This window comes from Anomalospiza imberbis, chromosome 12 (genome assembly GCF_031753505.1).
Source record: "Anomalospiza imberbis isolate Cuckoo-Finch-1a 21T00152 chromosome 12, ASM3175350v1, whole genome shotgun sequence".
NCBI lineage: Eukaryota > Metazoa > Chordata > Aves > Passeriformes > Viduidae > Anomalospiza > Anomalospiza imberbis.
This window is the reverse complement of record NC_089692.1, coordinates 1,518,469-1,546,354: the sequence shown is the minus strand read 5'-3', so window position 1 is coordinate 1,546,354 and position 27,886 is coordinate 1,518,469. Positions and strand designations below refer to the sequence as shown.

At 41.2% G+C, this 27,886-nt stretch overlaps 2 protein-coding genes across 2 annotated transcripts in view; both read left to right on the top strand.

Annotated features, from left to right (window-relative positions):
- Positions 1-139: 139 nt before the first annotated feature.
- On the top strand, positions 140-26,873 carry DYNC1LI2 (dynein cytoplasmic 1 light intermediate chain 2). The gene is made up of 13 exons (XM_068202446.1): positions 140-392; positions 1,041-1,114; positions 1,520-1,636; positions 7,335-7,565; positions 13,758-13,924; positions 14,250-14,343; positions 14,964-15,099; positions 15,423-15,534; positions 16,209-16,268; positions 16,992-17,033; positions 17,433-17,550; positions 18,527-18,643; positions 23,885-26,873. Exons 1-13 carry the CDS (start codon positions 298-300, stop codon positions 23,989-23,991), a joined length of 1,470 nt encoding a protein of 489 aa, XP_068058547.1. The 5' UTR covers positions 140-297; the 3' UTR covers positions 23,992-26,873.
- Positions 507-27,886, top strand: part of TK2 (thymidine kinase 2) — a 110,030-nt gene continuing 82,650 nt past the window's right edge. Inside the window, exon 1 of the mRNA XM_068202449.1 lies at positions 507-513. The gene's annotated coding sequence lies outside the window, so the exon portion shown is untranslated. The remainder of the gene's footprint in view (positions 514-27,886) is intronic.

The window sequence follows — 27,886 nt, the reverse complement described above, 5'->3', positions numbered from 1 at the left end:
CCGGCGGTGCAGCCGGAGGTACCCGAGCAGGTACCCGGCGGTGCAGCCGGAGGTACCCGAGCAGGCTCCCGCGGGCAGCAGGGGGCGCTGGCGGCTCCAGGACGGCGCGCGCAGGGCGGGCCGCGGCCGGGGCTGCCCGGGCACCGCCTGAGCGCGGGGCGGGCGCGGCGCCGGCGGGGCTGGCGCGGGGCGGAGGGGCCGGCGGGGCCGGTGGGGCCGGCGGCGCGCGCGGACGGGCAGGGCGGGGCGGGGTCCTCGCGGCCCGGTGAGGTCACTCTTTGTGGCGGCGGCTCCAAGATGGCGCCGGTGCTGGCAGTGAAGAAGCTGCTGGGGCCGGACGGGCCTGGCGGGGCCGAGCTGCCCGGCGAGGAGGACGAGGGGCAGAACCTCTGGTGAGCGCCCGCGGCCGCCCTGGCCCTGCACGGTGGGGCGAGCCCGGGCTCCGCCGGGCTGCAGCGGAGCGCGGGCCCTCGGCCGGTCGGGGCCGCGCTCGGGCCCCGCGGGCGGCGGCGGCGGGGCCGGCGGGCAGCGCCGGGGCAGTCTGGGGATGCGGACAGAAGCCCCGCGGGCGCAGGGACGGGAGAACGGGGGTAGGAAGGGAGCAGGGCCCGGGACCTCGGCTCTGCGGGACATCCGCGGGGCCGGCTCCGGCAAAGGCGATCTCCTGTGTTTTCGGCTTTTATTTCTAAAGAACGCTAAAAAAAAAATACCTATAATGGCAGAAAGGCCTATATAGAATACAGCAATCGATTATGATGAAAGTTAGTTGAAAAGTAATGTTCTGCAGTACTGCGGCCTCTTACAAAGGAGGAGAACTTAAAATGTCCCTGCCTATGGTTTAGAAATCATAAAAGCTCTTCTGTAGAAGATGGCATGCTTGTGGTGGTTCAGAGTGCAGTTGGCCTGTGGCTGTGACAGCCCTGCTCGTCCACAGCCCGCACGTGCCGGCTGTTGGGTGCGGAGGTGCTGAGCTCATGGTGCTGTCACAGCCGGCTCGCTCCGTGCCGCGGGGTAACGCGGCCGCTCTGCTGCTTCCCCAGGTCCTCCATCCTCAGCGAAGTCTCTACACGGTCCAGATCTAAACTGCCATCGGGCAAGAATATTCTTGTTTTTGGTAAGTAACACACACAACCGGTTGGGTGTTGGTTTATTGTTTTTTTATTTGTAGAAACAAAGTGTATTTCAAACACCGATTGGAGCAAAACTGGGTTCGTTACAGTTGGGTTATATAATTTGATCTGTGATCTTGTCTTGTGCTTATAGATGTACTTTCTCTTTGATTTCCACTGTTAGATTTATAGCCCATTTTAAGTAATAATAAGATAGTTCCTCATTCTTATTGTTCTGGTGTAAGCCATTAGATTTAGCTGAAATACTTGATAAAGAACAGTAAAGAACTGTGATTCAGAAGTGTACAAGGATGTTTCTCATTAATTAAGCAAGTTGTGAAAAAATCTTTTCGATTAAGTCAAATGTAATTCTGAAGGTGTCTTTTTTTCCTCTGCAAACTTACTGGCAGGTGATGATGGTTCAGGCAAAACCACACTCATGGCTAAAATACAGGGAGCAGAGCATGGCAAGAAAGGAAGAGGACTGGAATACTTGTATCTGAATATTCATGATGAAGACAGAGATGGTAAGTTCGTTTCAAAAGCAATCTCTAATTAATTACCTGCCGTGCTGTTTTAATAATTGTGGTTTGATGAGTGTGTTCTGGGCTACACCCCAGTAGCTGGTTCAGCATGGTGCTGGGAGTTTTTTTGTCCATTTCTGTGGAGGGGAAGGTTTCACAGTCAGTGGTATTTTTGGGAAGGTTTGGGACAGGAAGAGATGGGGAGTGAGTTTGTTATCTTTTCTTCTAAATGTGCCTCTGCTAATCTCATTTTGGGCAAGCTGCTAGACCTCCTTGGGTTGGTTTGTATTTAGAAAGGGGGAATGTAAGTCTTCTTATTTGTGCCTTCTTTCAGAGCTCAGAAGGGGGAAGCAGTGCTGGTGGTTCATCCCTGTTCCTGGGAACAAGCAGAATAGGAAGATCCTATAATGATATTTTGAAACTGGAGATGCACTGAAGGCTTGCAGGAGTGATTAAGTGCCATATGTGACTGGTTGTTATGGAGATTGGGCCTGCACTCATGTGGCAGGAAGCTGCCTTTGGGATACTAAGTAATCCACAATGAAAGCATGAGTACATTGCCATATCTTCCAGGGGTCTCCTTTCGCTTACTAAAAATCTTTTGGGCTGTAATTTTAAATGCTTCTTTAGGTTCTGGGTGTAGGTGCTTTTCCACCATGCACAATCTGCTTTAGTTCTGCATAAACACTTCAAGGTGGAAAAAGCCCCTATGATTAGGAGGGCTGAGACAGTCTGTGTCATCAGGCCTCTGGCAGCTTCAAAGGAGATGCCATTACAAGCAGAAAAATGTTTGCTGTGCTATTTTTCCTGGAGTTATCTATCAAACCTCAAGTATATCCCTACACTGGAAATATTTTGGGGCTATTCCTGAGCTGCTGAAAGTGATAAGTATTTGAAGTGATTAGAAGAGGCTTGTCGTAAGAACTCAGGCAGCACTAGCAGGAAAAAAAGAGATATGTTTGACTGACTACAGGCTCAGCTGGCCAATTCAGGTCTTCGTGCATCCTCTAATGGGCGTGTTAGGAGCTAATAATACGTGCCTTTCCCCTTTCTGTCTCATTAGTGTCATCCGCAAGCAAAATAAATAACAAAGTGGGTCAGGACCACCCAGCAGGCAGAGATAACGCTCTTTCTTCTCTAGGACAGGTTTGGATTTGGTTTTTAAACTCTCTGTGCTTCAGATGAGTGTATGCTCATATCCAGACTGGGGAACAAAGGCTTTATAATTGACCCACAATTCTGGAAGCCATAAAGAACCTCAGGGTAGGCATTCAGGAGCTCAGGAGTAGATGAATGGTTCTGAGGGTCTCTGCTTTTTATTAGACTCCAACCTAGCCAAGACCAGATCACAAGGATTTCCACTGGTGCCAGGTCTGCAGTGGAGTGAGATGATCTCAGTTTCTTTCCCAGGTGATAGAAGATTTATTTGCTCTCTTAGTCTTACTCTTCTTCATTTCAGATAAGTTTACTCTGTCCAGGAGAAATATTTTCCTCATAATGCTGAATCATTCATTATCTACTTCTCACTTCCCCTTGGAAACCTTAAGGAAAATCTGTGTTGTTTCCTATGCCATGGTTTCCCATCCCCGTTCCTCTTCAAGGGATGTTTGAACCTGGCTGCTCCTACATATAAAGTAGAATTTTTCTGGATTGATGGATGCAATCTTGGTTTGCAGTTACTTTCCTCCTTAAGATCAGCTCAGCAATTAAATTGTTCTTTTCAGTTTGTAGGAAAGTCCAGGAAGCATCTCTGCCTTGCAGGCCCCCTGTGGCTCACAGAGATGCCCATTGATTGCTTGGTTTTCCTTGTCCCCTGCTGGTTTCTTGGCAGCTGGAGGCACATGGGCACGGTGTTGTGTCAAGCTGCTCCAGCTCTTCCAGATGTCACTGCTCAGTGTGACATGTGGGTTTTGGTTCCCAGGGCTCAGGGTACTTAGATTTTAAGTCTGCTATTGAATCTCTGTCTGAAAACTCTCTTTCCTAGGGAAAAGATACCTTTTTATTTTAAAGTTTTATTTTATCAGTATCCCAAATGCTGCCTAGGCCAAGGCTTTTTTGCTCAAGAAGAGGTTTGGAGAGACCTGAGAAGCAATCCTGGGGGAGAGAGGATTCTCCTAAATCTCCAGTTACATTATCCTTAGAGCATATGGCTGTTCCTGCATACATGACACCATAGTTCATCTGGATGAAAGCACTTATAGCACTGCCTGCAAACTTAGCTTTGAATATTAACTGATCTTGGAGCTTAAGCCCCAGAGTCCTCCATTAGTGGAATTTCTCAGGGAGTGTGGCAAGTTTTAGTTTTTTTGCCTGTCTTTATGATGAACAGATGTTTTTTGTCTTTACTGGTCAGTCTGCTTTTGAGGACTGAGAATCTGAATTCATAGGAGGTAGAAGAGAAGCTGTGCATGATTTTCCTAAAGGATCTGTGTTTCCAGAGTAACTTTCAGAGGCCCTTGCAGGGCCAGGGCAGAGTTACAGTGGGGATAGAGAGCAGACCAGGGAGCCAGACTGCATGGCCTGCTCTGTGCTGTGTGTGTCAGCTGGAGCCACAAGTACCACTGGGACATTTCTCACCTGCCAGACTGCAGATGCACCTTGCCTGTACCCAACGTGCAGGGAAGAGGAGCCATTTTGGGGTTGCATTCTTACTTGTAACAAAACAAGTCAGCCTTGGGTTTTGCCTCAGATTTGGACTAGCCTCAGTCATATCATATGCATATTCCAGCTGAACTGGTTGTTCCAGGTTGAGCCAAGTCTTGCTGCTGCACTAGTTTCTAATGAGAAATTTGTCTTTTTTTTTTTTATCAAGATCTTTAAAGTGGTTCTCTTGAATGTTTTCTTTTTTGCTTCTCTTCACAACTTGAGCAAGGGATATCTAATTGCCACTGATATCTTTTGAATAGATGCAGATATAGTTGTAGTTCACAGAATCAACCATGTGCAATAAAATTCATCAAAGCTGGAAAATCTTTTTCAGGACTAAAGGGATAATAGAATATTGACAGGATTTAGAGATGTGATTTTAGCAGCTTTTATAATAGCCTGTGATAAGTAGCTCCTGCTTTTCCAACAGGACCTGGTAATTGTTTGCTCTGTTTCTGTATTTTGTCTCATGGCCAGTAAGAAGGGCCCAGTTAACATTCATTACTAAGTAGGAGCTTGATGTGGTGCTGACAAAGCTCAATTTACCACCAAGTCCTTGCCAAATTGTGAGCACCCAGTGCTGTATTTTTAAGTGTGTTGTATGTTTTAGCAAATATAAATCACAAGACATTCCACTGTTCTGTTAGAAAGGAGCAAAACCTTTCCTTTTCAATCTATGTGTTGTTTTTTTTTTGATTTTTTTTGTTTTGTTTTTTTTTTTTTTTTTTTGGTTTTTTGGTTTTTTGGTTTTTTTTTTTTTTTGCTGGAGTACATTTTCATGTGAGTGCAAGGCTTCCAGGCTTCCTAGCAGATTGATTTTGAGTGGTAGTTCCAGCTGCATTTTGTACCACCTGTATTCTGAAAGTTCTAGTCTGCATTCTACATGATAAGCAAAAATTAAATCCTTAAGGGGAGCAAAGGTGCATAGCAAACAAAACAATTTTACTCTTAGATATTGGCTTTAAAACATGACTTAGAAGCAGTGAATATGGATATTATTAATTTTTCTAACTTGCCAAGGTGTGAAAGTCTTTTCTGTAGCGTATTCCCCATGGGAGAATCCATCAGTGATGAGGAGAGCTGTAAACTTGGATAAAGTATGGATAGATTTGCATTAGGTTTTTAAAACTTCCATTCATGCTCCAAGGAGACTGTTGTACATACACACAATTCCTGTCTATTAATAACCTTTAGCTCATAGAAAGCTCACAGGGTTTTTATTTACTGGAAGGCTGTTGCTTTAGGGCATGTACATAGGATGTTTCTAGAATGCAGAGAGTCCTGCACAGATATTTCATTTAGTGTTGTGTAATAGCAAACATGTAAATGTGTTCACATTGTGTCCTACCTTGCTCTCTGTTTTTCCAGACTTTTCCTAGACCTTCCCTCTGTCCTCAGAAGTCTTTGGGAGCTCTAGATTCAGACTTGCAGTGCCATGGGAATCCCTGTGATGCCAGTGATTGGTGTCCTGGAGCAGGGTGAGGGAGGGGAACAGGGCTGGCTGTGCACAGGTGCATTTCTGAGCTCCACAGGCCTTACCCTCACTGATCACTGGAGAGTGAATCGAGGGGTGCAGCTGGTAGTGAGAGGAGCTGTAAGTTCACAGCGTGGCTGTTGGCCTGTTTGTGTGATGGCTGATGTTGGAATGTCTTAGGCCAGCCCAACAGAACTTACAACAAATGCTAAACGTAGACTGCCACATACAGCACCTTGTTGAGGTGTCTGAAACTGCGCTGCTCAGTAGTTTTGTCCAAGGCCTGATTAAACAGGTAGGATGTATATATCTGTCATCTTTTCTTCTTCCAGAGGTCTTAGCCAAGCTTTTGCCTTTTTCTGCAGTCAGGAGAGGTGGATTCCTTCCCAGAATAAAGTTATGGTAGCCATAGTAACTGGATTTATTTTGCGAAGCTGAAAGATTCAGGACACGGAAGTACAGTGAGGCAGAGTAATTATGAAGCTCAGTAGCTGCTTTGAAAATCTGGGCTGTGCAGTGGCTGGTTTGCAGATCTGTGTGTTTCAGAAGTGGCATATTGTGTATGTAGTGTAAGAGAGACTCACTGTTCCCTCTGGATAGCTGTAGTAAAGTAAGGAATACTTAGGGAGAGGTACTAGGAAGAGTCTAGGAGATAAAACAATGGAGTTGTTCCTCTTCAGCAGGAAGTTCTGAGGGTAATCCTCTCTCTTTCTCTCCTTCTCTCTCTCTCTCTCTTTTTCCTGTTTTTTTTAATTTGAAAGAATTGGTTGTTTATGGTACCTGATACATAATTTCTGGAGGAAACTCCTTTTTCAGTTCTTATACTCTTGCCAGGAGTTCAGTTTTAGGGTAAAATGCCAGCTATCTGACCTCTACTCTGCCTTGCATTCCAATGAAGCATCCGGCCACTATCAAAAACACTTGTGGGAAAAACACAAAAGCTGCAATACCAGGTCATTTCCCCAGTGCTCATTTGGTCAGGAGGCTGCAGAAGGAGCCAGTGTTAAGTCAGTGTGAGTTAAGAGCAGGTGGCACAACCTTGTTGGGAAGGTGGGAAGTTCATCCTGTATTTGCTCCTCCCACTCCTGCGCTAGAAACTTAAGCTGCTTATTGCCAGTATCTTGTTTGCAGCTTATTTTTGCTGGGACGTTTCTTGAGTGTGTGAAACCAGCTTATGTGTCTGGGAGACACCAAGGGCAGCGTTCATCCCCTGCTGGGCTAGAGCAGGGCCACCCCTTTGGGCCTGCACTTACACATCCCCTGTGTTCTGGGTTCACTGTGAGTGTTTATAATGCAGGAATGTTGTGCAGCAATTAAAAACTGTCCTGACAGCTGTCCTGGGTAAAAGCTCAAGAACAGAAATTATTTTTTAAAGGAAAATATTCTGGACCCAGAAATGAAAACATTTCTGACTAATATAGGCATTTACACAGGAACCCATCTTATAAACAAGTTGGCAAAGTGTGCTGGTAGCTGCACCTGATCCTTCCACTGAGCACTGATGCTCTCATCTGGCCACTCCCAGCCTGGCAAAGCAAACCCTGGCATCTGCTGGATTCTAACTGTGCCTTTTCCTTTCAGATCACACTCGCTGCAACGTCTGGATCCTGGATGGAGACTTGTACCACAAAGGGCTGCTGAAGTTCGCAGTTTCTGCTGAATCCCTGCAAGACACCATCGTGGTCTTTGTTGCAGATATGTCTAGACCTTGGACTGTTATGGAGTCTTTACAGAAATGGGCCAGTGTCTTGCAAGAACACATTGATAAGATGAAAATTCCTCCAGAAGAGATGAGGCACATGGAGCAGAAATGTAAGTCTTTGTGCATCCATACATTGCTGTTGGTTTTTTAATTAGCTCTCACAACATTTGATTTATTTCTTTGGGTCAGTGTTTTGAGAATGGGTTGGATAAAAATTACTCTTGTGATTGCAACTCTAATTCAAATATACTATGATAGGCTTTAAAACAACTCTTCCAGTTTTGCTGTGCCGACAAAACATCAGGTGAATTATTGGTCTAGATCCTGGGCAATAAAGAGATTTTGATAATTTGATTTTTAAAAAGGGCAATTTGAAAAAAAATAACTCAATAAAATGACAGATTCAGTTTTTAATATATGGTGACAAAGTTCAGTGATGAAGTGAGCTGTCTGGTTTGCTGCGATATCTCAGCCAAGTCCCATTCCCATACTGTGCTTGTCTTACAGAAAGTCTCTCTGCCCTTGTTTTTCTGGTGGCTCAGAACTGGTTCTGGTTTCTGTGAACCTGGTGCAGCTAATTGTGTCTCACTACATCCATTCCTACCCTGTGACTTTAAGAATGTTGTATAAATTAACCTTCTTTCCTGGCATATCCATGGCAGGATGGAATCTAGCACTTGCAGGCAGTCATTGTTGCAGTATTAGATCCTGCAGTGCTTTTCTAAAGTTATTGTTGAATGCTTCTTAAGATTTTTTTCTGTTTTCTTATTGAATTACTCCAAAATAAATTCCTTCCAAAAGACTGTAGCAACTCCCAGTCCTTTCAGATGAAGTAGATTCAGACTGATCCTTTGTGTTTGCTGCTTTTGCTCCGGGCTGGTGGCTCTCTGTGCTGGAGTGTGGAGCCCTTGCAAATATGGTCTGGTAGGTTCCTGAGCTACCTATAGGGAGCAGTGTGATCTGTTTGACCTGTGAGCACTCAGGTGTATTTGTATAGCTGATAATCCTTTCTGAATGTTAAATATTATGTTCCCAGAAGCCTTGTGACTACAGTATACCAACTGCAGTTTAAACCTAATCATTGAAACCACCTGAGTTTGATCATCAGGTTACATTTAAACAAAAAGTAAAATATGAGAGTTTTTAGGGGAAAACAACGTGCATCAGAGATTTTTTTGGGAATGGGAAATGGAAAGGCAGTTCTGGTATCAAAATCCAGCACTTAACCCAATTTGCACATTTGTGAGACACAGCAAATGTTATGGCAATCCAAATAAAGGGCAAGTTTGGGCACTTAAATTTTCCTTTTGAAAATAGAAGCTTTTCAGCCTTCCCTTCACAGTGCAGTATGTGAAGGAGCTATGGCAAAGCTCAAGGGCCCTGTCTGAGGAACTTAGAAGGCTTTCCAATAGTGGTATCTTAGAGAATTCTAAATTAAAGTATCATGGGAACTCCTGGTTTGTTCTGAGCTCTCCTGGAGTCAAGGGAAGAGGTGATTGGAGAGGGGCTGAGTTCCCCTGTGTCTGGCTCCAGGGCCATCCCCTGGCTCAGCTGTGGTACACTGGGCCCTGATATCTTCAAATTTCCATCTCCTATTCTCAGGCCTTATGTAGGATCCTTGTGTCACCTGGACACATCTCTGGCTTCTTGTGGACTATCCCTAGGGCCAGCTCTGTGCTCAGAACTTTGGCCACCATATCCTGTAATTCTTCTTAGCAGCCCGTGCTGAGGAAAGGCCCACTGTAACTGTGTCAGGGTAATGCACTGGCCAGGGTAGAGCACACATGCCTGGTGACTGCCTTGGGACTGCTGCCCATCCTAAAGCTACACAGCAAAGCTCTCCTTACTGAAGTCCTGCTGCCTGTGCCTACTTCCTGGGGTAGGCTGCCACTTAGAAAATGAAGTCACTGGCTTGCAGTGAGGGCAGTTGAAACATAGAAATGGAGTGCAGAGTGATGGGATGTGCTGAATAAGCCCCCTGCAGCATAAGACCACAGGGATGGATGTGTTTCCTGACTTCTCCTGCAGAATATTCTGTTCCTCCTGCTCCTCCATCCTAAGCTGAATGTCCACAGTGCTTTCCCTGGCTGACACACTCAGCACCAGGAACCTTGGGGAAACACTGTCCAGTCCTGCCCCACTGGCATCCACTCGAAGTGCTGCAAGGTTGTTCCTTCTCCATTGCCAAGGTCCTAAGTGTTTCCAGAGATGCCTTTGCTAGCTCACCCTTGTCAGTGCAGCTGGACTTTTTACTGCTTGTCGCTGCTGGCAGGGTTTGGGAGGCCTTTCTGCACCCAGCCCTTGCTCCTGTGTTTGCTGGTTGAGATTCTGACCCTTGGCTTGCCTGGCTGGGTGGGAAACTTCCCTTTGGTGTTAAAGAGCTTCTGGAGTGGGCAGCAGGACACACATGGAAGCCACAGGCTGCCTTCTTGGGAATGTACCCAGAGCATTGCCTGCCTACACTCACTCCATCACTGAGCTGCTCTAGGGGTTCCTTGCTAAGAGCTTGGCTAATGTGGAGTCAGGTACATAATGTCAACTATGTCTATTTAATTCAGGCTCCATTGTGATAATTCATTATTTGAATAACAAATATTTGAATAATTATTTCAGGGATGTTGTCTCCCTTTTTAAGACAGCAAAGTGCATAGTCAGGAATCAAGAGCTGCAGAAAGGAGATGTACTGGTAAAATGGCAATTACACCAATGACCTCTGGGGTGTTTGAAGCTAAAGAATTGAAATACAATGACATGTTTTTGCAAATTGTGTACTGTCCCATTCAAGCTGAATTAGTTGCACATTGTCTATCTTTTTGTTTTTCTGATTTGACATAGAGCTGAAAGATTTCTTAAGCTAAGAGATTAAAAAAAATAGTTTATCCAGATATCTTTTGTCTAGGAATTATTTTCACAAGACTGAAAATTTTAATGATCAATAAAGATAGGGCACAAAAAAAGCTAAAAGTGATTGTGAAACTTGAAAGAGTGTAAATATGGAATGATTGTCTCAGAAAAATATTTTTCATTTTCCTCATTCTGCTGTTAGGGCCTTTGGGATTTATCCATTTAAGTTGTAAGATTTGTCTGCATTTCCACATTGCAGTTAAAGAGCACTCCAAGCCTGAGCAGATTACTGTGGCTGGAACAACCAAACCTAATAACTGAGAATTGCTGTCTCAGTGGTGCTTCCAGTCAATGCATGTCCAGAGTGATGCAGCAGTTTTTGGTGGGGTTACCTTGCAGTGCCTCGTGTGAGCAACAGCAACAAAACAGTTTGCTGGAACCTTGCTTTCATTTGCTGTGTTCAGTGCAAAACTCTAAAGAGCCACAAGTTTGGTAGATAAGTCAGCACTCTGTAGTGGAGGTGTGATTTTAATGGCACATCATCACCTGGTGAGAATTTTTTAAACATAATAGGCCATTTTGAGTACTCAACCTTAGTGATGGGTTGCAGAATATTACAGATTTCAAAAGGAACTGTTGTTTTTCTGGCTTCCTATTTTATGTGCATCATCTTAGGGGTACTTCCTGTTGGAAAACCTTAAACCAAAGTAATTTTCACCACTTCTTAATAAAGAAAAGAGTTGATTTCCATACCATATAGAAGATGATTCCTCAATTAGAACTGTGGTGAGGAGACAATATTCATAGCTCATTAGAAAAAAAAGGAAAAATGAAAGATTTTAAGAGCTGTTTGCATGTACAACTTTATATCCATTAAACATGGATACTTTATATCCATTAGAAGCCTGAGAATGAAGCTTAAATGAGACATAGCTGTGTAAGAAAAAGTATGAAATTGCTGTGTGTCAAATAAATGTTTTAACTGCAATGAGCTGCTTTACTACTTTGTGGGAGTGCAGTTTGTTCATCGGGGCAACTGACAGTGCCTGGGGTCTAGGTTCACTTGGATTTCTTAGGACTAAATTTTGAAGGGAATGGGGGTTGAGTGGAAGCCTGGAGCCGTGTTGAAGAGCCTATTGCTGTCAGGCACTCCCACTTGTTCCTCAGTTCAGGTGGTGTCTGTGTGCTCAGGGTGCTGTAGTCAGAGGGTCTTGCTCTGGCTGGTACCTTCTGTAACTCAGCAGTTGTTTGTTCAGAGCTGCCCCTGTTGGCCCCAGCATTGTGTCCCATTGGTCTGTGTCTGGCAGGGGTTAATGCCAGGCCAGGTGCATCCCTGGGAATCCACAGAGAGCTCAGCTCCACAGGGAATGGTTTTCTCCCTCTGTGTGTGAGGTGTGGCCTTGGAGCTGCTGCTGGGTCCTGCTGACTCCTGGGGTGAGGAGGGGCTGGGAGTTGTGGCTCTCTGGGATTGTGCCCTTCATCTCCATTCAGCAGAAATTCATGAGGATGAAACCATCAGACTTCTAAAATTTCCACATTGCATTTGCTCTTATTTACATTTCTAAAATTCTTAGAGCATCTTGTGTTTTCTCATGTTACTCTTTTCAGGAGAGGCCTTTTTTCCCCAAATTTGAAGGTGTTTATGCTCAGTAAAGAAAAGATTATTTTGCTTTGATATGAACAAAACCCAGGAAATGAATCCTGTCTGATTATAATGCTGTGGTAAATGGAGAGCTGTACTGTCAAATAGTCTTTTCTTTGTGATTAAGTCACAGATACTCATCTGAACTATTGTGGGAGATGCAGATGCTGTTCTTTAAACTGCTCTAATACACTTGGCCTCAATAGTAAATAGTAATGGGAAAGCTAATAAAGGAAAGAGGTACTTCAAAAAACTCCTTTTCTAGTTAAATGTTTTTGGTGAGATAATAAACACGTGGAATGTGCAGAATGTGTGATGGAATTTTAATTTGCTGTAGCTGACTAAGAAACAGTCCTGGAGAAAGCATCCTTTGGAGCGCTGCTGTTTCTTCTCCACAAGAAGGCACTGCCTCCCCACGTTAAAAGCAACTGCATTTCATTTACATTTGTATTTCCTTGCACTCTAGTATATATTGAATTGGTGATTGGAAGTCTTATGGTCCATATTTAGTTTGGGGATTTTAGGATTTTCTCTGGAATGGAGCTCTCTTCTTTTCCACAAGAATCACACAATTTTATATTTCAGCTAAACATTGTAGATTGTGCAGCTTTAAACAGAAGAGTTTTCTGATCTGTTCTTCCTTCCGCACACCCATACCACTGCAGGAATGGTTTCTGTTTTGAAAAGGTACCATGAGTTCTTTTTGCAAGGCTTGTATAAGAAACTTCCCTGAGGTTTTACCACTTCCTAAAGCTCAGGAGGCTCATTGCAGCTCCTTCCCTGGAACAGAGGGTGTTCTGAGCAGCCTCTCTGTGTGGCTGGGCTGGAGACTGGTGACTTTTCCAAGGAGTTTTCCTCACTGTCTCTGCAGTCACTCTGCTCCCAGTCTTTTTCTAAAATGAAGGAGCCTTTTTGGGAGCAGATCATGGAGTTTCCTTGGCTTTTTCCAAGAGTTCCTTATGGCTGAGTGAGGAGGAGAGCCCAGGGCCTCGGGGCAGTGTGTGCCTGGAGCAGCCACATCCAGGACACAGATTTAGCTGATCTATGGCTTTGGTCTTGAACAAAAGACATTAAAGTGTAGATTGCAGCCCGGATTTGCTAAAGCATGTGTGGGCTCACAGTGCATTTCCAAAATGGCCTTAATACTAATCCTTAGGTGCTTCAGTATTGGATAGTATTCAGGATTATTGGAACACCCACTGTTGCCATAAAATTAGAATACTGAAAACATAAAAAGCATTGAGTTTCCTCTGGACCCCACTGTAGTTTTCCAGAATACAACTGAGTCTTTTCAGGTAGCCTGCAGATGCCCTTGAGTCTGTGTTTATGCAGGTAGGTTTTAATATTTATAGCATTGGATGCCTGCAACAGAAAGGTAGAGTAATAGGAACTAAAATAATTGTTTGTAAGAAAAAGTGGTTGTTTCAGGTTGGTGTTTTCTGTGTACTTTTACATTTTCACAGTGCTTTCTTCCACAATAGGTACAAATTGCAGGGTATAGGCTGTGTTGCTAAACTACATCGTTGTTTTCTGTTGTCAACTGCCCTATAATGAAATGTTCAAGAATATGCATTTTTGCAGATAATTGTGATTATTTATAATGGCTCCAGATCCCACTTTATTTAGCTTCCTGTAAGTTTTGATGGAGGAGTGTTGTGGTGTTGGAAAGGGCAACAAGGCTTAATTTGCATTCAGTTCTCATGTAGTATAAAAATTTTTAAAAAACCCATGAGATTTCTAGTTAGTTGAAGAATAATTATGATTTTAAAAGAACCAGTTCCTTTGTTGTAGCCTAAGAATTTCTCTCTTTTAATAGTTATAAAGGAGTTTCAGGAGTATGTAGAACCTGAAGAAGGTTACCAAGGATCGCCACAGAGGAGAGGCCCCTCATCTGGCCAGGAGGATGAACACGTTTCCCTTCCCCTTGGAGACAACGTGCTGACTCACAACCTGGGCATTCCCGTGCTCGTGGTGTGCACAAAAGTGAGGCTCTGCTTCTCTTTGCTGCTATGCGTGGGCTTCTCTGTTAAAGGCATGCTTTCTGCAGACAGGCAAAATGAATTCTGGATTAACAGTGGAGGTATTTGTTCTACAAGTGAGCTTCTGCCATCGGCATCAATTTTTACTTCGATGGAATAGTAATAACCTTATCAATTATATGGTAATTACTTTAGCGTTTGATTAATCAGTGCTATTTTAGAAGCAGACACTAAATGTGATGGGAGTGTGTAAGATAAGAGAAGGTGTTTTAAGATGTGCTGGGATTAAATTCCTGGGTTTTTCTGGTTTGTTTTCCTGCCTCTCCCAGTGTGATGCAGTGAGTGTCCTGGAGAAGGAGCACGACTACAGGGAAGAACACTTTGACTTCATTCAGTCACACATCCGCAGATTCTGCTTACAGTGTATCCTTTTCTGTGCTCAGGAGATTGCCTCTAATCTGGAAGCAAGAAGAGATGTTTTCATGTTGAATTACACATAACATTTATCCAAGAAATTGCTCTGCAAGATTGCTTGGTATTTAGTTATTGGTTAGAGTATGTGCTACACATACCTAACCTTAGGTAAGTATGTATAGCGTTTGTTTTTTTGAAAAAGTTGGTAGGTGTATAAAATATTTTATAGTTTTTAAATTGTGCATGCATGGGACTTGGACCTTTTGTTCATTTACAAAGCATTGGCCTTACATTTTGTGAAGTGTTCTTTCTTGGTTTTCCCCTCAGAATTTGCAATTTCCATGTAAGCCTGAGATCTCATGCATGTATTAAGTTTTTGACTTTTTCCAGGTGAAGTAGGATGCAGTTTGCATGTAAGCCTGGGAGGATGGATAACTTTTGTGTATGTCAAACTGCCACGAGCCCTGTTATATTCCTTCCACCCCTGCATACTAAATGTCTCTAGTTCTGCCTTGAACTACTGGTCAAAGATAAGTCTAGTAGCTATAAATCTATTAACTCCTGTTTTGAAATTCTTACTATAATTTCAAAACTGTATATTGCCTAATTTTCCTTAACTAGAAGTCCAGATGGGGCTGCCTTGATTTATACATCAGTTAAGGAGGAGAAGAACCTTGACCTGTTGTATAAGTACATTGTACATAAAACCTATGGTTTCCAGTTTACCACGCCTGCCTTAGTGGTAGAGAAGGATGCAGTTTTTATGTGAGTCACTGGAACAAGCAGCACAGTGTTAGAGGGGTTTTTATTTAACACTGCACTGCATGTAACATGGATATAAAAGTAAATTGAATGGTTTGTTGTTCAAAAGCTTAGTACGCAAGTCTTGTGGAATCCCAAATTTAAACAGCAACTTAGTGCATATTACTTGACTCAGACTGTACCACGCCACTTTTTGTATCCCTGGAATTTAGCTGAGAAATAGGACTGATCTGTAAGAAAATTGCCTTATTTAAGTAGAGGGTGGTAAATAAATGTTCTCAATATATGTTGTTTGCAGAAAAGGCAAAACCTTTATTTCTTTACAGACCTGCCGGTTGGGACAATGAGAAGAAAATTGCCATTTTACATGAAAACTTCACAACAGTAAAACCAGAAGATGCATATGAGGACTTCATTGTAAAACCTCCTGTCAGAAAGGTAAAAAGGGGTTATTTCTTTCTGTACCACAAAAAATAAGTAGAGTTTGCTTGAATGGCTGCTAAGGACTATTAATATTGAAGAACTCCAAATATAAATGCAACCTTTTTTTAATCTAAATATGTGAAACATCAGGCTTTCATTTATTAGTTATTTTTAAATACTGCAAGCAAACCCAGAAACCATTCACCTTATTGAATGAAAGGCAGTCCAGGAATAGCTGTTTTACATTTACTAGTTTTGCATGCATTGGGCAGAAACACACCCAGAAAATGGAGAATTCTCTTCTAGGACATTTCCATTTGTACTCACATGGCTTTGAGATTGCCATATGAAGGCAAAGCAAGATCATCTCAGTTTGTTGAAGAGATGCTGATGAGATCAATATCCAAACTTAAAAAGTGGAATGTAGCTACTTACCAAGTGCTCATCTCTGTAGGACAGTACTGGCATCACTGTTCATCTGCTCCAATATTTTTTTATTTTACAGTATTTTTTAATGGCAACTTCTTTAATGGTACTGCTATTTTAAATATGAAAGAACAGTTTTTAAAAAAGTGAACAACAGTCTCAAAGATTTGCCTCTCTCTCTTCCCTTTTGATCATCAAAGCATAAAAACCAGTTATGGTAATTTCAGTTTTTACTTATAACAACAAAATGTTTTGTTCAACAGTTAGTCCATGATAAAGAGCTGGCAGCAGAAGATGAGCAAGTATTTCTTATGAAGCAGCAGGTAAGAATGGAAGAGTGAAAATAAGTCCTTACTATGTAAGATTTCACTTTAATTTCTCCCTTGTTATTGCCTTTAGTTTTTCATTCCTCATTTAAATCACCAGGCAGTTGTTTCTCAGCTTTGCAAATTCAGATGTAATTGTGAAGTAAGGCTTTATTCTAACAAATGCAAGTAGGAAATATGGTCACTTAACTTGGCAAGTTGAAGGGAAGATATGCTGAAAACAGAAAGAAGGTACATGGAGAAGAGAAAGAAGAGACTTTGTATTTCACCACAAAGTTGTACTGATCTGTGAAATATAAATACTTTTAAAACCTAAAATCTGAGCATTGCAGTTTCCTTACAGCCAGAGGCTTGAAAGACTTCAATGTGTCAAATTTGGCTATGATGTAACTTGTTATTTTCTTTATTACTCTATAGTTTAAAAATATAACAATACTTCCCTATCCAGGTGATTATAAATGTCCTGGAGGTTACAGACTCAGGTGTCTGTGGTTCTGGCTTTGAGTTCTGGACTGGCTGTGAGACAAAGGCCCAAAGCTTATTTACTCCTTGCAGTCAGTCGTCCAGAGGCAGAGTGGGGAAGTGTGGAAATATCAAAGAGGAATACTGTTAATAGCAGGAGAAAGATCAAGTAAATTTATGGTTACTCAGCTTCACTGTATTTTATTCCTCTGTATTCTTTGAAATATATTTAATATGCTTAATATGTTGTTTTTGCAGTCATTCCTTGCCAAACAGCCAGCAACGCCTACAAGAGCATCAGTAAGTAGATCCAAGAAAAAGAGTAGGAGGTGTTTTGTTTCCTTCAAGGGAAAAGGGCATGATTCTAACCTGCAGAGGTCCATTTTTTATATTTAAATGTAACCTATATAATATCCCCAAACTGCAGAAAGGAAATAAATAATGAGGCAATATTTTAAAATGTTGCTTATGAATTCAGTGTGGAAACATTGGATTATTGAACTGAAAATTTCCTGCAGTGATTCAGCCTTTCCTGTAGTAGAGGCACATCCCCAAAATAACTGATGTTTTGGGTGCTTGTTTGTTTTATTTCCCCAGTGTGCCAGTAGAAAGGCTGAAAAAGTATGTGATGTTAAACTTGCTTAATGTAACTACTCCTTTGAAATTTTTCTCTGATTTGTGTGATTTGGACTTTTTAAGGAATCTCCTGCAAGAGGCCCTGCAGGATCCCCAAGGACTCAAGGCAGAGCTGGTCCCGCCAATGTACCCAGTGCCTCACCGATCACATCAGTTAAGAAACCAGATCCAAATATTAAAAGTATGAATGAGCATTTTTCTGTTCTATCATGTGTTATTTCCCTTAATGTGAATCCTCTTCTGTAGAAAGATTTGGGTATTTATTCACAAGTTGTGTAGTTAGTTTAATAACAAAAATGCATTTATGATACAACTTTGGATTGATTTTTTCCTTTTCTGGTCATTTGTGTGACTTGGAATAGAGTTATGTTACTGCCAGGCAGTCAGACAGATGTCAAATGCATCCTAATTTCCTCAAATTGCCTCAATACATTTATTATACATCAGGTGGATTATTAGGGTGGAGACTGCTCTAAACTACAAACAGTTTTATACTTCATATCACTTATTTTGGAATCCACAGCAAACCCTGTCCCACTAAGGCCTCTCTGGAATGTCATTTGCTGTAGCAGATGGAGTCATTTGGAAATGAGATCTTTCCCTGAGATGCAGCTCCATGGTATTGAGGGGTTTTTTTCCCCTCTGGGCATTAAGAAGGTCTGCGGGGCCAGTGTTGTTTTTGTTGTGCACTGTATGGCCATGCTTCACTTCCAGAGGGCAAAATGCCCTTCTGGATCCTGTCTCATTGCTGAATTGTCAAGTTTTGATTTGTTAAAAGCAGTGTGACATGAAAGGCTGTACTAGAACATCTATGAAGGTTGCTAATGGGCTTATCAGTCTTTGAATTTCTTGTCTGTAGTTAATACTGTGCTCTTGGCTTTTACATTTATTAAAAACTTAAAAATGTACAAATATTTAGATTAACATTTCATTACACACCCCCCCCCCCCATCATTCCAGAAAAGCAGGAATGTGCATTCAGCTATCTCTGCCTATGCCAAGGTATGCAAAGGACTGGGGTATTCAAACTGAACAAGGACAGACTTCCTCAGAGCTGAAGTTTATTTCCTTGATTGGCAAGAGATTTATATGCATGTGAAAATAAGTTATAATTTACCAGCTTTCAGTGTTCAAAACATATTTGTTTTTTTCTTTAGATAATGCTGCAAGTGAAGGTGTCTTGGCTAGTTTCTTTAACAGTCTCTTGAGCAAAAAGACTGGCTCTCCTGGAAGTCCTGGTGCTGGAGGAGTGCAAAGCACAGCCAAGAAATCAGGTATTGGGCTTGTTATTGCAGCTTGCTTTTAATAGTTTATTTGGCTCCTTGGTCCCTGGGTGTGTCTCTTACACTGGCCAGGAAAGTGACAGACCTTGACAGATGATAGTACCAAAATGTCTTTAAAAGAAGAACTACTGCAATATCACTACTCCAGGGCTTCTGTTAAATTCTGTTAATTCTTAGAGTGATGTTGCACTGCTGGGATTTCAGTGACACTTGAGTCTTGATCCTATGCTGAAAGTGCTGATTTATTTTTCAACTTCAGAATTCCTTCCTTTCTTGATGCTTTGCTGTTGCAAAGGAGATGCAGGTTTTTGGGTTTGGGCTGGAGTTAGCAGTGAAACTATTGAAATCTCCCCAGAGTTCAAGCTGAAATGAATCGCTGCTTGTGACAGCTTGAAGTTGTTTACTCATTAATTATTTAGTATTTTATTGCAATCCAACACAGCTAGTAACACTGACAAATGGGTGCCTTCTGTGTGTGTGCTGTGAGTGCACTGTGGGAAATCCTTGCTGATAAATAATGCAGCAGTTCAGTGAAAATGAAAGAAACCTGTCAGAGTGGTTGGTACCTACCCAGACCTTGGTGCTGCAAAATGCATTGTCCACCTGACAGATGGAATTTACTGCTTTGATTCTTTGACTGTTTCTGTTCAATACTGGCATTCCCATCACACTGAATGTTCAGGAGCTTTCCTTCCAGAATTCTTTTACTATTAAATTATTGATAGATACGCTATTTCTGATCCCAAGCTTGTGCAATCTTGTGGGTGTTAATGGTGATGCCAAACCCACAGTTCCTCATGCTGAGAGGGGAAGATAAGGCCCAAACATTCTGAACTGGAAATGAGAAATATCTGCTCCCAGCCACACTGATGGTTCTGTCAGTCAGAGAGCCAAGGCAGTTGGAGTCTGGGTATTTTTAAATTTCTTTTTAACTGGGAAGGTTTATATATGACATCTCATGTTCTAAAAGCTCAAAAATGCTAGGATTGGATTTACAGCAAGTCAGGTATGATTTTTCTGTGTTTTGTTTCAGCATGATGAATCCTGTAAATTTGTCTTAATTAAATTTAATTATTATGAAGATAACAAAAGGTATTTGTATTATATATTATTTCCATAATCACATTGTTTCTGTGGTGTAAAAACACTGAACTAATTCTTTCATAATCCAGAATGCCCTCTTCAGTTAAACACTGAAAGATGTCCCCTGCTTCATCAAATGCAGCCTCATGTTTTATTCACAAAGTCAAAGTAACTTTTATAGAAATAGAACTGGAAATATGTTTAGGTGTTATTTCATCCATGCTTTCTATCTGAAGCAAAGTCAGTTAGGTAGAACCTGAGTAGTGATTAAAAATCAAACAAACTCAGAAATAAAAGCTGTAATGTCACCTTTCCGGGAAGCCTATCCCAGTACTTAATGTCTCAGTTACATTTTCCCTTGCCCAGTGTTTCTGAATCCCTGTACCTTGGTCTGAATCTTGGTCTTGTTTGGGTGGCAGCAGAGCTCAGTGTGTTTGCAGCAGTGTTTTGGTTTGAAAGCTGTTCTCTTTTGCCTGTGACTTGTGTGTGGCCTGCAAGAACAGACTTGTGTGCAGGCTGTGTTGTTTGGCTGTGACAGTTCTGTCCCCCTGGCACTCTGCTCACCCCATTTGCTTTGTGCTCAGAAACAGCTGGAGGTGACAGACAAGGCACTGCCTGTTCTGGGAAGGGGTGAGCTGATCTGTCCTACAGATGTGTTCTGTTCACATCTCTCAGGGAGACATGGGGTTGATTTCATCTGTGTGACACTGAGCAGGATTTTTTTATAACATTTCAAGTTTAATACATTTTCTGCCTCCTGGTAGGAGCGTTTCTAGTCTGTATCAAATTCAGTGTCTCAAAAGCTTGTGTGTTTGCTTAATCATTGTTTTCCATTCTATCATCATGCATCACTTTGGTAATTTATGTAAATAACTTTTTCCCCAATCCTATCCTTCCAAATTCTTTGTTGTCTCATCAGGCACACTTACCTACATATCTACTATTTTCAACAGTGGGACAGGGTAGATTGCTGAATAAAAGTACTGACCAGTGCTATGGATAACTAATGGGTAATTTTATGAATTAAAATCCATTAATTTTCTCTGAAATATTAAGGCTTTTTTTGTTAAAGTTTATTTCTGTGAAGGTGATGTGAGATGTGATATTGACCACTTCTCCCTTCTCCACAAGACCTGTTAGCCTTTCATAGAAATGTGGGTGGCTTGGCAGAACTTGTTGGGACAGACCCTGTTGGTTGTTGGGCTGGTAGGCTGTTCTAAGCGCCTAAAACATAACTGCATTTTCTGGAAAAACTGCTAAACTGGTCTGTAATGGGCTTTCAGTCGTCTAAAACACTCTGTGCCTTCCAGTACTTTTCAAAGATAACAAGCTTTTTTTGCCTTTTTTTTTCCTTGTGTCAGTGTTAACTTCTAATTGGAATAGATAATTTCTGTTGTAGGGACAATATAATTGTCTCTATAATTTCTATAAAATTTTCTCTATAATTGTTTTCTATAATTTCTAATGTAGAGACAGCAATCATACATCCTTCCTTAACTTCTTTGATTTTGATAGACTAAAGTAGACAAGTTCTCTTCTGGCCTCCTACTAGAGGCTGAGCTCTGTTTTCCCCACTAGTTTCTTGATTAGTTCCCATCATTGGCTTATTCTTGTCTTGAACAAGAATGATCAGAATATTTTACTGAGCTCTGCAGGTCTACCTCGTTATAGTGCCTGCTCCAGCAGTTCTCTTTCTTGGGTGAAAGTGCTTCTCCTGAATGATCTCAAAGTTGGCTTTTCTTGGCTACATTGAGTTGGCAGCTCCTATTCCTTTCCTGGCTTTGGGAGAAGAACAGTTGGCTTTCACTCACAGGAAGAGGTGCCTGTTCTTGTCACCTGCTGTGCTCACATCTTACATGAACCAGTGTAAGATTAAACTGTGCTGAGAAGGTAAGGGCTCCTCATGCTGCTCCCTGAAAAGCTCTTGTTGGGTTTGTGAGGTACCTGGTGCTGGTGAGAGCAGAAGAGATGACCTGTTCCTTTGTGGAAGAGTTGAGCAAAGCATCTTGGAGAAAGCATTATTTTCAGCAGCATCCTCTGTGCAAGTGAATGTGCTGAAATTATCTTTGTAAGCATATCAAATGTCTAAACTGTTTAAAGAGCCTGGCGTTTTCAGAAGATTGATGACAAAAATATTTATCTTTAAAGAGACCATCTGTTTCTCTCATAGCTAGGAATAGCCTGAGGTTGAAATGTTGAGATTCTGTCCCAGGATAAGAGTGACATTGTGGGTCTCAACAATACTGGTCAGGCTCATTGATGGATTGGTTTCAACTGTGACAGTTCTTGCCTGAGAAAAATCTCTCTTCTGGGCAGTGTCATGTCCATTTTTCTTGCTGTGCAGTGCTTCTTGTTTGCCTTTGTTTCTGGACTCTCTTTGATGTCTAGACTGTGATATTTCAAAAAACTTAAATTTCTGTGGTGGATTATTTTTCTACATCTGAACTTCTATAGTCACAGAGTTATTTCATTTATATTCACAAGAAGATTCTTGCAAATTCTAAGGCTGCCTTTCCTCTCTATTCCTCTACAGAGGATAAAGAACTCAGGTTCCCTGTTCTCACTCTGATCTAGCAAGCGGAATTGATTGTACAGAACTAGGGGCATGTAATTGTCCAGAATACCTCTCACTGAATGAGGCCATCACTCCTCGACAAATTTGTAAGGAAACTGAAAGCAAGTGTCACTCTCATTCATACTTGAGGGGAAACTCTTACTTTCTTAAAAACAGCTCCCTGTATTTCTTCTTCTTTGGAAGGTGCTCCCCATGGTGGTAAAGGGGAGTGTGTTCCCCTGCACTGGGAGAGTTTTTCCTGTCCACATGAGGTATTTGCAGGACACTGCTTGGGGCTATTTTGGAGCCCTAAGGAGCCAGTTCATCCAGCACAAAAAACAAAGTCACAGTTTTTTAGATCTGCTCTTGTTTAAGTGAGGATTTTGTGTGGCCTTTATTGTTTTAGGGTTTAGGCTTTTTAAACTCACAGGTGCCATTAGTCTACATGTGAAGTGTTTTCTATTTTATGTTCTGTTACAGTACATTAATTAATGTACTAACTCCTAAATTTTGCTTAAATACTTCTCCTTTGAGTGGATGCTGTGTAGAGTGCTGCAGCTTGTGACTAGTGCTTAGGTCTAAAACCTTCCTAGTGATTAAAGGTAACTTTTTAACTTGGTTATGTCTTTGTACTTTGGAAAAAAAACCACTTTTGAATCTCTACCAGTCAAATCTTGCCTTCTTAATGTCTTCAGCATGTACCCTGGAAAAAATCCACATAATATTTCACACACATTTGAGCTGGAAAACAGATGCTTTTTAAATTCTTTGGCTATGTAAGGAAGCTGTACATGGTTATATAATATACTTTTTGTCTAAAAATGTAGCTTTTTAATCTTAAATGCTTGTATGAGCCATGCATTAGGATATATTGTTCCAGTTTTGGTGATGAATTTGTCTGCGGGTTTATAATTTTCAGAAACACTGAAGTAAGCTGATGGTTCAGTTAGGGAATTGTTAAAAAGTTCTGAGTCTAATATGGAAATGTAAGATATGCCTTTCTATAAAATACTTCAGTGTGTCTGGTTCCAATTGAAGAAGTGCTTTGAAATGCCTGCTTGGAGATATTACATGAGTATGCAATTCCTGTCCCCTTTTTAAGGGAAGCATTGGCTGCAGATATGAGAATTCTTCCTGTTACTTGTTTCATATTCAAATGCAGTGGGTACAAATGCGACCAAATAAATGGGATTTCTTTTTTAGCAGGTGTCCTACATACCTTGTGCTTAAAAATTGGGTTTAAATAAAGTCCTTGCTATCAATGCCAATAATAGAATTGTGTGTGGTTGATTTTTACGGAAGACTCTAAATATAGTTATTTTTAAATGTTGCTATAAACATGTCACTGGTGGTGGTGTGCTTTGTCCTGCCGTGTAGTTCAGCTTTTCATCTCTTTAAAGTGAATCAAACCTGAGTATCAGATTTACACAAAAAATACCCTGCATTGTGCCAGGCCTCTGTGGCCTTGGGCAGGTGGCAAAATAATGAGAAATAAATAATAGATTGTAATTTAAAGGTGATTTATTGAACACTTGTGCTTCTTGGTTAAAACATTTCATTGAAACTCGATTGCTTTGTGTTCTTTTTGTCTCCAGGACAAAAGACAGTTTTGGCAAATGCTCAGGAGGAGCTGGACAGGATCACTCGCAAGCCTGACCCCGTGGTAACAACAAACTCTCCTCCAACAGAGAACGAAGCTTGATGGGCAGAACAATGCTGATGTAAATGACCAAATAACTATGTATAGTGATCTGATAAGACCAGGAATTTTCTGCTATGGCAGATGCTATCAGTTTTCTTGGGCCAGGGGGAATGAGCTTACTACATCATTGCCTTGTCCCAGTAAAAAGTGCACATTCAGGAAGTTTGCTTATAAAATCCCTCTGTATAAGATAACCATTTAGAGTTTATATAGGGCAATTCTTTTGGTTTGGAGGTAAAGCAGGTGCAGCTGCATTTCCTGTTGTGAAGAACACAGAGAAGCAAAATGGAGAATTCTCTTAAAAGTACTACTGACTGCACACAAGGCAAGGATGAGAACTGAAACCCTCTTTCAGAGTTTCTGGAATTGGCTACTTGTATGTTTGCAATACATTATATTCTTGGAGTGGTGGTGGAACAGCATTAACTGGGGGAAAGAAGCCAAGGTGGGGAATGGAGCCCTAAAAGGGGAAACAGATTTGGGACAGCAAGAAACCAGAATGTTGGATTGACTGGAGAGGAGCAATGTTGTCAAATCCTGTGTTTCACAGGGGGTAAATAGTCACTGTTTTTAAAAGACTACTTTACATTGGAGAATTCCAGGCCAAACACTAAGAACCATGGGAATTTATTCTTGTTATAAATCTTGTTTTAGTTTTTAAAGAAGTCTTAAGAGTGTGGATGCCCTTTCTGGTGTAGCTGACAAAGGGAGAAACTAAACTTGTTTAGCTCCAAGTGCCTGGCACAGTATGTGATGTGTCTTTAGAAGGTGCTTGAACTTATTGTGCACTGTAGTACAAACAGTCACTGTTTGGTTTTATTTGAAAAACAGTAGTTTTGGCAATTTGTATTTAATTTTAAATCCTGTTTTCTGATAGCTTCTGCCTTTTTTATGCCAAGAGGCTGGCCTATGAAGAATGGTGGGTGACGGATCATTTTCCCATAATGAAATGTGCTACAGAACACTCTCAGTATTTTTCTTTCTTACTTTTTTGTAACTAAGTATTAGCTACCAAGCTAAAATGGATTCCTGCCTTACACCTATGGAGGTTTTTAAAAAAAACTTTCAAGGCCCTAGTTCCAACCACATCTGTTGCAGGTACAGCCAACTCCAAATTCTGAAGGTAACCTAAAAAGTATGAATGTGTACACAATGGCCATCCTGAAGAAGTTGTTTTGTGTTTTCTTTCATGTAGCATTTCATTTGGAAAGATGGGTTGTGGTTGTCCCTGTTGCTCTAAGGGAGCCCTGTCAATTGTCACATAAACCCTCATTCTGTACAAACAAACACAGCTGCAGTGGTTACTGAAATGGCACTTTGATTTTATACACGGTATGCTTGTTTTACATGGATACACTACCAGAAATTAAAAATATCAAGCATATTCTGTGCTCTTAATGCTGAAGGGAAAAACCACAATTTGAATTATACAGAGTTTACTTTTTATTGATATGGACTTGTTGTACTAAATCCGATGTCTGGATATTACTTCCCTAATATATATTGTTACTTAAAGATACAGAATTAGACTGACCACTAACACAGTGCTGGGTGTTAACCTCAACTCCTATGTTACAGCAAGAGGCTGTTCGTGTGAGTCTGTCTAGACATTTAGAATGCTAAGAGTATTTACTTGCCTCTTTGACAAACGTTATCATGAGTATGTTATTTGTGCCATTTTTTTTTTTTTTTGGCTGAAAATACTCTTCTTTTTTCTTTTTTTTTTTTTTACTTTTTTAAGAAATGGTATGACCTGAAGTTATACAGTTGTCTAGATAACAGTTAGACTAAGACTGTGGCTGGCTGATGGTAATGTGGATGCATTTTCTGGTATAATGGGTGCGAGTTGCAAGTTACCACACCAGAAGTAATTACACACTGTCCTCCTGACACTAAGAAGTGAGATTGGAGACTAAACCATCAAAAGTTGGACAGGAAAACTGAGGTGTGTGATTGTAATGGCATAGTTTGAAAACCTCAGTCTGAAACTGCATTTTTTGTCATCTAACCTGATAAGCACTTTTCTAGCAATATGGCTAAAACTTACAATTTAAGTATTTTCCAGATGTATAAAAATGCCGAGTATACTAAAATGATTCAGAACTGTTACTGTGTGATAACTTACCAGCTTTGAAGAAAGACAAAACAGGGACAGATTTCCAGTTTCTAATTGCAAGTGAATGCTCCTAGTTTACTGAAGAGAGGTGTAAGTAATGTAGCATCCTGTGGGTGCCAAAGCCTGCTGGCTTTGGTGAGCTGCACAGTTGTTATTCTGGTGTCTTCAAGCTTTGGAACCAAAGGCCAAATGCAAACAGCCTTTACATTTTCAAGTGAAACTTCATTTTATTTGCAGATACACTTGTATGGTAGACTGTTTAAACTATTATATGCCTATATTTATATGCATTATAGTGACTGCATCTACTGTTCATGTTTAAACTAAGAAAACAAAAGATGAAAGCATTCAACTTGAAGCAAATAGAAAACTTTAAAGATTGGCCCTCCATAAAAATGCTGTGGTTATGCTGCTTGATTTTAAGTTTGCACTTTTTTTATTGGCATTAAAAAAAAACAAACAACTGTTTAAACTGAACAGGATTTTGTATTTTATTTAATTTAACTACATTGAAAGTGACTGCTCTGTACATTGTGAACTTAACAATATACATTCTGTAAATGAAAGTTCACTGTCCTGTATACTAAGTTTATTGGTTTTTCTTCCAACTTACAATTAGGACTGCAAATGTATGAAACAAACCTTAGTCCACTTGTATGGCTTTAACCAGGTGCAGTATTGCAGTCATGTGGAACCTTGCTTTCTAGTGCTGGCAAAATGAGGACGTCTTTAATTACTGGCTTCAATAAACGTGAATCCAGACTGCTTTCTGCTGTGCTTTTGTCCGGGAGATGCCCTCCTGGAGCTGTTTGTGTGAGAGCAGTGTGTGGGTGAGCTCTGTGAGCAGGAGGAGCAGGTTGGCTGTGACTTGTGTCCCTGGGCTAGTGACAGCTGCCAGGTAGGGGCTTGGCCCAGCCCCTGCCAGTGCCAGTCCTCTGGAGCTGGGATCTGTGTCCTGTGCCAGTTGAGCAGAGCTGTGCTTGTGGCAGCTCACAGCACTACTGCTTTGGTACAAAATAATGTACTTCATGGGGCTGGGGAGACAGCTGTGTGCTTCACTGGATGTATTTTGTGGAATAATGTTCCCAAGCACAGCACTGATCCTGAATTAGCAGGATTCAAATCCAGGCTACAGAAAGTTTAAGGAGTGAATTGCTGGAGTGTTGAAAATGCCTCTTCTCTGCCAATAATCAAGTGTTCTCACTTGGCTGGGTGTAAGAAGAGCTTCCCAGTAAGCACAGAAGGAGTGGGCATTTAATTAGGATTCTGCTGCTTGTTTTCATTGTTCGTTTCATTTCATATCAACTAGATGCCTCTGTTCCCCTGCACAGATTAAAGCTCTAGGTGTGAATGTTGAGTCACCCTGCCTCTGAAATATAAATCAGCTAAGCTTTGGCTTTCTGGAATGTAATTTCTCCAGAAGGGAATCCTTATGAGGCCATGAAACAATTATCATTTTAGAATTGCCACAATGTTTTCATTAGCTCATTATTGTGAATAATCAATTTTAGCCCTTTAAGATGGGCTCTAGAAAATATTTTTTGAGTATATGAAGAGAATTATATTTATGATGATATATGATATTAGTTTGGAAGAAAACCAAGTGAAGACTTTATCTTCAGATGAGGTGAAGTTGAAAGTGACTTTGGAAAGATGGTGACAGTGGATGGAAGTGGAAGAACTTCTTAAAACTCTTACATTTACTTTGCTGCTCTTCAACTGTAACCTTTTTTTTTTTTTTTTTTCAAAGCAAAACGTCCCCAAGTTGGGGGAAAAAAA

Coding starts and splice junctions, on each gene's coding strand:
- DYNC1LI2 (XM_068202446.1), top strand. CDS start 298: ATGGCGCCGGTGCTGGCAGTGAAGAAGCTGCTGGGGCCGGACGGGCCT. Junction 16,269..16,991: donor TATTTCTTATGAAGCAGCAG/GTAAGAATGGAA, acceptor TTGTTTTTGCAG/TCATTCCTTGCCAAACAGCC. Junction 17,034..17,432: donor CAACGCCTACAAGAGCATCA/GTAAGTAGATCC, acceptor GGACTTTTTAAG/GAATCTCCTGCAAGAGGCCC.